Genomic DNA, 11146 nt, shown 5'->3' on the forward strand with positions numbered 1-11146 from the left:
TGACGTCGCTATATGCTGACAGCACTGAAAATATCGTTCCAAAATGAAAGCTGCGTTTGCATAAAAAGCATGCTTATGAAATTGGAACACTATTGGTAGTATGCACTTATGACGACGTGCTCGCAGCGCTGACAAACAATTTTGGAACACAGCCCTGGACAGCCGCAGCAGTCGCAGTAGGAAATGACGACAACATTAATGGGTGCATTCAGCAGAAAAGAGCGCTACTAGAGCGCTCGGTGTATTCTTCCAGATCTAAAATTCTAATTGGAGGATTTAAAAGAATACACCAATAACAGCGAGCGCTCTAGTAGCGCTCTTTTCCGCTGAATGCACCCAATGACGTCTTTATCCTCTCGCAGCACTGCCACAGCGTGCTACGATGATTTTTGGAACGGTGTTGGCAGTACTGCCAGCGCTGACAAACAATTTTGGAACACAGCCTTTGTTGTTCACTCAGTGTTAAACAAGGATAAGATGATACACGAGAAACCCGGATGAAGTTTTCGAACGCAGCCATGTATCTTGAAATGAGGTGAAAATTACAAGTGAGCGAATTTACTAGAATACTGATAATTTCATTGGTCAACGCCTAGTAAGTTTACTCACTTTTGTAATTTTCACCTTATTTGATGAGTAGGTGTCTGCTTGGAGGGAGTAGAAGTGGTGCCTGATGGGGCGGCTTTTCCATGGTGCCGGGAGTCCGGGAGCCAAATGTGCATCACTGCATGGCAATTGGCACTTTGTTATATTTCGCGGGAGGCTCAAACGTTTCTTCTCTTTCTCTCTTACTTTCGTTGTAGTTCAATGTTTCGCGAACAATTGTCAGAATCTGATGTGGTTTTTTTCAAATTTCTTTTACAGCTAATGTGTCGATACTTATTAGAGTACTGGTGGAATTACGAGTATGTCGCGAGTATCGGATAGAATTTCCGGCATTCTGAAGCTAGCAGATAGCTCGAAAGTGACTGATAGAAAGGTAACCATAATCATCGTTATTAATCATTGTTATTTATGTCAGGAATCTGATTCGTCCTGTGTTTAACCGGGAAATTAAATTCAAAATTATTCAATCTTTGATTTGGTGATTGGTGTAAAATAAATAGAAATAGTCTTATTCACAGATATTCGTAGGTTAATCTACAACAGGCCTGTCCAATTTGTGCGCCTGAGCCAAAACGCAAAGCCATCGACGCAAAAAATTTAATATGAATAAGATTTCATGGACTGTAAAGTGTTGATAAGCGTCGCTCAGACGCGTATCAACACTTTACAGTCTCCGAAATCTTATCCATATTGATTTTTTTATGTCATTGGCTTTGCTTTTTCGCTCCAGAGCTTTGGACAGGCCTGATCTACAAAGTAGTCCTAACAAACTTGATTTTGACATATGTACAGGGTGTTTCAAGTCAATTGCCTTTATTTACAAAGCTGTATTAGTAAAAGAATCTAAGGTATGTTTTTTATTTTTGCACTAGACTGTACTAGAACTCTTGCATTTGCCAAATATCAAGCAAACACCTATCTCACTTTAGGTTCCAAAAATGTATGCTAGTTTAGCCATAGAAAACAGATTTCCAATTAAAAGCATCTGTTCTAAAATATATATCAACTATATTAATATACAATCCTTTTACTTTCATTTTTTCTTGTGTAACAAAGGCCTGTTAACTTTCAGAAATTTGTGTCTGAACTAGAGGATTTATATCAAAATGATGACGCTCTCACAGAGATATGCCAGAATACCAAGAGCAAAGCTTCAGGAAAGGCCAACTGGCATTGTATTATATCCATAGTCCACAAGCTAGTTACCGATGTGAGGAGAATCATATTGAAATTTATATACAAAACAGTTCCAATATTTTATATGTTATTTATTTATAATTTTATTTATTTTTGATATTATTTGAATAATAGGAAGCCGAGAAGCCTAGTAAAGAGACAAATGCTAAGAGTAGTGAAAGGCAATCTATCTGTGGTCTGGTGAAGGATACAATTCGCCGAGCTAGTGAGAAGTCAGCTGACTTTTTGAAAAGCAGTGATATAGTCTCTCAAATATTGCAGATATTAGACTCTAAGATCTATGTGCATTATCAGGATACTTATCTGGGGATATTAGTAAAATATATATTGCCCAAAAGTATATATCACAGAAATATTATGCCAGAGCAATGGAGGGAACTATTGAAAATTTGTATCAAGCTGTACAAAAAGACACATCTCCAAAGTCATATTGTGTTAAACGCGTTGCAAATGATTGTTGATTATTCTTTCTTACATACAAATTTATTTTTTTATGTAAAAGAGTTGTTATTGTTCCTGAGTACGTTGAACTTTCAAATTATTCCGAATTAACTATTTTATGTTTATATTTTACAAAATATTTTAAATATTTTTTTTATATTTATAAACAAATGTTCAGAGTTGTGGTCTATATTACTTAAAATTGATTCAAAGTAAATTTATTTTATGTTTTAGAAAATGACGTTTTAAAAGATACGAAAGCAAACCCTGAGCAATTGACAGAGTCTTTCTACAAACTGAGTAGCAGTGTATGCAGGCAAATCATTACAGAATCCAGAATCACGCTCTGCAAGTTTAGTGAGAGCATATTGATGGATATCTTATGTTTGAATGGCTCTGAGGAAAAATATAGGCTGCTGTTGATCTTCCTACAGATTCACCATCCTGAAGGTATCTCAAGGCATGATGATGGTGCTTTTGCATTTGATTGGAACGAATGGAGGAAATTGCTACGTAACATGTATCAGCTTGTCCAGGAGAATTGCAAATTGGACGTGCAGTGGCGCAGTTTCATCCAATTTGCTAGTGAAGGTACCATTTTTTAACACAAATATACTTAACATATGCTAATAATATAGTAAAAAATACTGATATATTTATCTATATCAATTATTTTATTAATTGCACAGAGAAATGGTTTTCTTTTTAGCAACAATTAAATTCTATTCTATAAATTAAAAACTTTTTTTTACTCTAAATGCCATTATGTTGAATTCTTTGCAAAGAATATAACATGTAAATTCTGAATATATAATTAATAATTCTCTAACAGTACATACATTCTCGGGATTGATTGTTAACAATCATATTCTGTTTTAATGTCTTTCGTTAAATATTTATAAAAGATTTGATTTGATTGTATAACTAATTGTATACCTAATGATTTAATTGTAAACGAATAAGTTATCAATTTAACAAACATTACATATTTTTTTGTAGTCATAAAACAGATAATGGACAACTCCATAAATTCTACTAGCTGTCTCGATAGCCCTTATTCTCAATCAACCAAACGTAGACGAATTAATAGAATTGAAAATATCATTGACTTGGTAATGAACAGCAGCCCCGAGGAAGTGTGGTCATTGTTAAGAATTCTGACAGAAACCCTAAGGAAATATCCACAGTGTCTGAGATCGCAAGATCTCGCACCCTTGCTACAACATTTAACGGAACTCGCTGTGTCTCGAGAATCTGAATCTATCATGAACAATTTGTACAATCTAGCTGCTATTCTCATGAAAATTGAGATATCTAATGGAGAGGAAATACAAGATGCCACAATTCACTGGAACAAGATCTGGGATATGTTACTTAGGTGCATGCTAATTTAAATTTTATTATTAATTTATTTATATAAATTAGTTTAAAATATTACGTAATTTTCCTGTTAAAAAACTTAGTTTTTATTTTTTACTAAAACAAACTTAAGAAAATTGTGTAGGTGTTGTCTATAAATACTTTTGAAGTATGTAACATTTAATTCCAATGTTTACATTGATATTGTTGCATTTTATAATTAAGGAATTTTGTAATTGCAACAAGATTATCTTTGTAGATCTCTAGGAGCGAACCAAAACGAGGAATCGGGCCATTCATTGATCCGCTGTTTCATAAGGTACAATAGACTGCCAAACGCAAACGCTCTTCTTAGGTTGTACCTGACCAAGACAATTCGCTGGTCGCCGAATAGCGTACATACATTGCGACGACTGTGCGAGCGTGTCTCTCTACCAGTGGACGCGACCACATCGGTGTTGGATTTGTCGCCCTCGATGATAATGGCGCCAATTTGTGATAGGACGCGCCTTCTAGAGTGGCTGCTAAACATTCCAGACCATACATGGCAGAAGCTGGCAATGCGATTGTCCGTCGAGATTATCGAGGACATCTGCGAATTATCAGTGAATCTCGTTCTGAAATCCCGTTACAGACAAAATATCAAGACTGAGCAGAAATCCTTGCAGAATTACGAGAAAGCGCGCGTGATCACTTTTGTGCCTCATCAAGACATTTATTCAACAGAGCTTCCGCAACTCTGTCATGCGTTCTTGACATTCAAGATAGTGTTGTCAGTGAATTCGAAGAACAAGCTTATCGAACAAGATTCCGGTATGATGCCCGACACTGGAAATCCCGTCTCCTATATACAGGAAGTATTTAACTTCCTGATGAAGCAAATGCACAAGATTATTCAAGAGGATGGCTCCAATGACGAGAATAGAAATACACGTGAAATCTATGTCGTACTGATGAAACTCATGTTCCTGGCAAGATTATTGTCCATTCTAAAGCAACAGAATATTTTCACGACGAAAGATATCGCTGGCTACTGTCCGTTGATCGATGCAATGGAGAAACAATTGAATGACAGCTACGAAGTTCTGACGAAAATTGTTTGGACTAGGTATGAATTTTCAGGGTTGCCACAGACCTGGAAAACCGAAAAAAATCAGGGAAATTGAAATTGGTTATGAAAAACCAGGAAAAGTCAAGGGAAAATGTAAAAAAGTCTGGAATTTTGAAATTTGCTCACAATTTCCTTAAACTGCTCCTATTCTAGATAATTGTTATAATTTTTTAATATTATATCTGACGTTTATAGTGAAATACGTTCAAAACTCGCACACTTTAAACGATATTTTAATAAAATAATTAAAATTTATATTTTATTCATTACTTTTATTTGATCGCCCTTTTTCATAACTGCATTCTTTTTTCCAATACTAATTTATTTTTTTTTTCTTTTGGCTTGAATTTGCATCCAAAATTTTAGTGTGCTACTAACTTTTTTTATGTTGTTTTTAATAATATATTGCTAGCTTTTCTATAATTCTTGACTTTAAATGTGTTAAAATTTACATATTTTATATTGGAAAATTTGTCATTTTTATCTGGAAAAGTCAGGGAATTTTAAAATATATTTTCTGTGGCAATCCTGATTTTAATAGAGCGAAAAAAGTTTTTTATTTTTTCTCTTTTCAAATACTATTAAGAAATCTCATTCAATGCTTTTGTGCTTCCAAATTTTGTAATTATTAGACTACACTGGGCTTAGCAGAACTGCACTTAAGCGCTCTCTTTTATTGTTTTTTTTTTTTACTATTCTGAATTCTTACAAATGTGCGGAATATTTTTGTTACATTAAATGTTTCCTCACAGATGCAAAAATATATTTCTGCTGAGCATAACCAGAGCATTGAGAATGTTTTATGGAGCAACCTATGATACGGAAATTGCTAAAATAATTGTCTCTGCGGCTACAATGGACATGATTAAAAACATATTCGATCTATTGAATCAAGATGACAATTGTAATTACGATTGTAATGAAGATCCTAACACTTATCAGGTAAACAAAGAAATTAACTTGTTTTTGTGTAACAAAGAAATTGTTTTTAATGAACGACTGTAACATCGTCTCAGGGAAGGCGCAAGCGGAACGCCAGCATGTATCTGGAAACATCAGACCCAAAGCCAAACCATTCGCGTGAGGGCGTGATTCATCTGCAGATCGTAGAGGCTTTATCATCCTTCTGTGCTTTACACATCGACGCAAATCACAGCAAGTCCACGTTGCAGAAAAAGATGATGCATAACTTGCTGACTATGCAGCAGGACTTCACGAGCTATGTGGATTCCAGAATGTCACTGCTGATCCTCGAGTCGCTCATTGCACGCGATCATGATGAGATCCAGCGCGAGTGCGCGGATACGCCGTTGGAATTTCTGCTGGAAGTATGCCAGGAAGGTTGCAAAGATGAGGAATCGTTGCGACAGCTATTAAATCTGCTACCGTATTTCTTCGATTACGCGATTAAATATGATTATTCGCCCAAAACGTTCGTTCATGCGCTTGAACAGCTCCATAAGCGTATTTGTAATCGAAACTGTAGCGTTCTTGTGCATACAAGCTACATAAAGTGCGTATGCAGTTTCATTCGGATTGATCCGAATTTCTCCTGGAGTAGCGTTTACATTTCCGATGATGACGTTTTGATGATACTGGACAGCATCCTTAATTACATTGGTGATACACTCTTTGTACTCCGGTCGCAAGCAGTGCAATGTCTGCAAGAGATCCTATCTTTCAGAAACGTCGCTCATATATGGAAGGAACGTATCTTCATCAAGGTGAAGGAAACAGTGTTCAAGCTGCTCGATGAGGCGGAGCAGTCGAATTCTAACTTACAGAAGTATGAACATTATAATATATAGTTTAAGAGAGATATATAGATTTAATACCAGTATTAAAATAAATTAGATAGCAATATTATAAACTATTTTTTTATAAAAACTTATAATATTAGATGTTAAACTTAATTCCTGCCGTTTTTCGTTTCCAAAATTAATTTGTTTTGAAGGGAAATACCTTAATCAAAATATTATTAATAAAGTATTATTAATTAGTAATAAAGTAGAAAATGGAGGAAATTACTTTGATTGAGGTATTCACTCATCTTCCCTTCGAAACAAATCAATTTTGGAGACGAAAAACGGCAGGAATTAAGTTTAACACCTATTTATTCTTTTTATAGCATCCTGAAAATTTGTCTTAGAATTTTTATACGAATTACTCGCAGAAATATTGAGAAAGTCTGAGAAAAATTCTAGAAGAGTTGTAGACTTTCTTAGTACTCTGAAAAGTATTTCAATTTGCACAAAAAAGTCTGAGAAATTTTCTAAAAAGTTATTAACTTATTCAGAAATTCCGAAAAATTTTTAATTAATTATATTAATTATTTTAAATTGACATAAAATTTTGAAAAACTATATGAAAAATACTTAAAATTTTCACCAGAACAATTTTTAGTATTTGCGCATGATTTAAAAGATACATAATAATGTTGTTCCGAGTAGCACTAGTAATTCTTTTTTTTTTTTTAATTTTTGTGAAATAGCAACAGTTTAAGAGAAAGTCAACTGCAAGATGAGAAGGAGACCAGGACAGTAACCGCGTTGATTGCGCTGGCCTCCATGGCATGCGCCAGTGGAGTTCTTCAGGGTCGTGCCCTGTGTGCGATATTGCGATTAACAACGGAAAAGCAAGTGAATGTGCATATAGTACGGAAGGTTCTCTTGGTGGCGGCGCAGCACACGACGACGTACGTGTCGCTCATTGAAGATAATTTGAATTATCTGCTGACTTCTTGGATCGAGGACGCACATTGCCAATTGCAGAATTTTCCATGGATGCTTATGGGTAAGAATATATTCGTTGATTTAATGCAATTTGATACAATATTAATACAATAGTGGTTTTAAAATAAAAAATTCAATTATTTATACCAACTTAGCACTAATTTATGAAAAACAAATTTTTTTTATGGCATATTCACTAATGATACAAGTAAAGATTTTTTTATTACACTTTTATAAGATTAAAAAATATAACATTTACAATATATAACATAAATTGATCTTTAATATAAGCACTATAAATTGAAACAAATTTATTATTATCAATAGGATACGAGACTATCGACGAATTCTTTAGAAAGAATATCAACTGCATTGTCCCGGTTTTACTGCGCACTTCGGATATCGAAGAGACCGTGTCTTTTTGTATAAATATCGATCTGGACTTTAATAAAGTCTTCGAGGACGTCTTCCCATCCTGCTTCGTGTGGCTGATATCGCGCGCCACTGTATTCGATTCTGACACAATGAACAAGTTGATAAATAACAAGGACGAGTTCGCAAACACGAAAAAATTCAGTCAGCTATTCCGTTCTCGCTTGCAGGACGTTCTTGTAGAATTAATACGGCGGCTACATGATGAAGATGACTTTAAGAAGATTCTTTCGATCTCATTCACATGCTTTCCGGCGACGGATCCGCCGCATTTCTCACGAGCCGTGCTGGATCTGTGCTTTGATTATCTAGAATCGGGTCATTCTCTAAACACACACATGTTGGTCGAACAACAACCGGCGACGCTGCAAAAAACACTGTTGCGGCTCGCAAGCGCTGTACACTCGTCGCGCTCTCGCGAGGGTAAGCTCAAACGGCTGCATCAGTACGCGTACTTCTGCTTGCGGCTAACGCATGACCTCTCGAAGTCCGTCTTTAATGAGATGGCCGCGTTCCTGATCCGAGATGTGTGCTACAGCTTGTTGCATCTCACCAGGAATGGCAGTGATGGCGACGAGACGCTCGTCGCGGCATGCTGCAAATTCCTGGACCTGTTCCTGAGACAAGCGCTGCCCGCAAGAGCCACGGAGGTCCAAGACGTCCTCCGGTTTATCGTGGCAAATTTGATCGGCCTAGCGCAATCAAAAAATAGCAGCATCAGCGAGATGGCTGCGAATCTACTTAGATTTCTCGTGGTGGAGCAAAAAAATCTACTACGAGAGGCCATCGCAAAACTCGGCTCGTTCCCAAATCATGAAATTTTCAAAGATGTAAGAGAAACTCATAACACCATTAGATTGGACGACGGATCTGCGCTGTGCCTTGAAGGCGAGCTGGAACGTTTCCTGGACGCCATGGGTGAGGAAAACGCCGAGTGCACCCTGGAAGATCTCGCGAATTTCACGCAGCAATTATCGACGAGAAAAAGTGAGCTGCAAAAATTACACCAAAAGTTGCAGAGTCCGTATCCTGAGGATGGTGTTAACATCCTGCATAGGTTGATATTCAGGTAAACATGCGTTTTATTCAAATTAATATTACATATACGTTAATATTAATATTATATTATATAATATAATACTATATATAGTAATATTATTTAGTTTCTTTCCTTTTATTTTTCTTATTTTTTTATTTTATCACATAGAATAACTGTTCCTATTAGTGTGCTTTTGTATTAAAATAAACCATAACGAAAATGCACGAATAAATAAGAAAACAAATTTTTTTTGTTAAGTTAAATTATTAATGTATACGATATTCAAAGATAATATTTTATTTTTTAACTATTAAAGTATTTTAAACGTTTTTTGAAAAATATGAGGAATTTAAGTGAATCCAGTAATATGTATTGCAAGATTTTAAGCTTGTCCCTATTAGTGTGCCCTGTATTGGAGCTAAGAACGTTGTATTATGAATGTAGTATGCATTGAAATAAGTATAATTGAAATAATGATTTATGTAATATTAACTTAAACAATTAGCTTAAATTTATTACCTGTTTTAGTAACTGTGTGTTAAAATGAGTCAAATGCGAATAGGCATACAAATTGAGAGCACATTAATAGGGCCATCGCTGCATGGAGACACATTAATAAGGACAAGCCAATTTTAATATAGGATCAAAAACAAAATATTAACATTTTTTAGATTAAAGGAATATTATAAGAAAAAGAAATAGTTGAAAACTCGATATTGATTGCAAGCAGATAAAATTAAAGCTGCAATATTTAATAATTAATTCGGTAATAAGCAAATTGGCTAAAAGACATATCAATAGGGACAGTTACCCTAATACTTTTAAAACTCACTCCTCAGACTCATCAGACTAACAGAATCGCTTAATCCGCGCGTGTCGATGGAAGCCACGAAATGCTTTGGCGAACTAGGTCCGATGGACTCTACAATGGCTCTGCAACCAGCTGGAAGTTTCGTCCGAGAAGCAGACTGTGCAATAGAGGCTTTGACCTATCGATCGGTTGCGATGTTGACGAGTTTCCTCGTGGAAAATTCAGTGGAACTTCGCAAGGTAATTTTTTATTACATAATAATAATTAAGTCTCGTGTTATCTCGAATTTTCATTACATTGTGGTATCCTAAGTAAAAACTAAAATTTTAGTAATATATTTTTTTAATTTAGTATATAAGTATAACATTTCTTTAAAAAAAATATTTTAATATAGAATAAATAATATACGTATTAACTGTATTTAAGGTGAGCGCTGAAGCCCTTTATGCGGTGCTGTCAACTTCCAACGGTCGGAAAATATTTGATCCCAAATATTCAACAGACTTGTCGAACATTCTTGAGTGCACATCTCTGAAGATCGATTATATCCGACCGTTTGCTCGCGGCCGTTGCGAGCATAAATAGCGAATAAATCCTGTGTATTAATTTTCCAAATCGGTTGTTTTTAACGAGTGAGTGGGCCGACTGACTGCGCACTCAGTCCCCAGAAAAAATTTTTTTTTTAGCTAATGGAATGAGCGCGATAATGTTTTTTTGCGGTTATGAGTAGCGCATACATAGCGCATTGTTCCGTAATTTTTTTATTAAGTTTTGATTAAGAATGGTCGAGGGCCAGCTAAACTGTCGTCTCTTAACGTCTGCCTAGCTGGCCCCTCCACTTAACCAAATCTTAATGAAAAAATTATGGAATAATGCTCTATTTATACGCTATCCATATGCGTAAAAGAAAATTTTTCGCCCATTCCGTTTGGTTAAGAAAAAAATTTTTTGTGTGGGGTTGAGTAGGCAGTCATCCCCCTCATCCGTTAAATACAACCGATTTGGAAAATTAAATACACAGGATTTATGTGCTATTTATGTGTTACTATTTCGGAGCATTTTTTATTTTTGCGCTGCAACCCTTGAGGCACTTCCCTCTTGGAGGGAACAGTTGTATTCAAACCTAAGTCATTTAAAATTCCCATCAAATCCTTGAAATATTCCTCCCACTCCCTCATCCCTATCTCCTTATTTATCCCTTTCCATCTTTTCCTTTCTTTGTTTACTATATCCCACATCGCCTTTCATTCTTCGCTCCTTCCACTTTCCTTTCCCATCTTTCATTCTCCTTTTTTTCTTTGCCTCACACAGCTCCTTATATTCCCTTTTTTCTTTCTTGTATTCCTATCCCCCTCCCCCCATTACCTTTCCTCCACTCCCTTAATGGGTGGCACCCAGTTGGACACGGCTCAATTGGA

At 35.6% G+C, this 11146-nt stretch overlaps 1 protein-coding gene across 1 annotated transcript in view; it reads left to right on the plus strand.

The window, feature by feature from the left end:
* Window positions 1–676: 676 nt before the first annotated feature.
* The window catches only part of tefu (Serine/threonine-protein kinase tefu), a 22771-nt gene continuing 12301 nt past the window's right edge, over window positions 677–11146 (plus strand). Inside the window, exons 1-11 of the mRNA XM_018517404.1 lie at window positions 677–979; window positions 1679–1816; window positions 1918–2323; window positions 2479–2835; window positions 3244–3622; window positions 3863–4711; window positions 5467–5656; window positions 5731–6500; window positions 7206–7507; window positions 7774–8947; window positions 9757–9967. Coding sequence (XP_018372906.1) covers window positions 908–979; window positions 1679–1816; window positions 1918–2323; window positions 2479–2835; window positions 3244–3622; window positions 3863–4711; window positions 5467–5656; window positions 5731–6500; window positions 7206–7507; window positions 7774–8947; window positions 9757–9967 — 4848 coding nt within the window. The 5' untranslated portion in view covers window positions 677–907. The remainder of the gene's footprint in view (window positions 980–1678; window positions 1817–1917; window positions 2324–2478; window positions 2836–3243; window positions 3623–3862; window positions 4712–5466; window positions 5657–5730; window positions 6501–7205; window positions 7508–7773; window positions 8948–9756; window positions 9968–11146) is intronic.

The sequence above is a fragment of the Trachymyrmex cornetzi genome, unplaced genomic scaffold (assembly GCF_001594075.2).
Source record: "Trachymyrmex cornetzi isolate Tcor2-1 unplaced genomic scaffold, Tcor1.1 scaffold682, whole genome shotgun sequence".
Lineage (NCBI taxonomy): Eukaryota > Metazoa > Arthropoda > Insecta > Hymenoptera > Formicidae > Trachymyrmex > Trachymyrmex cornetzi.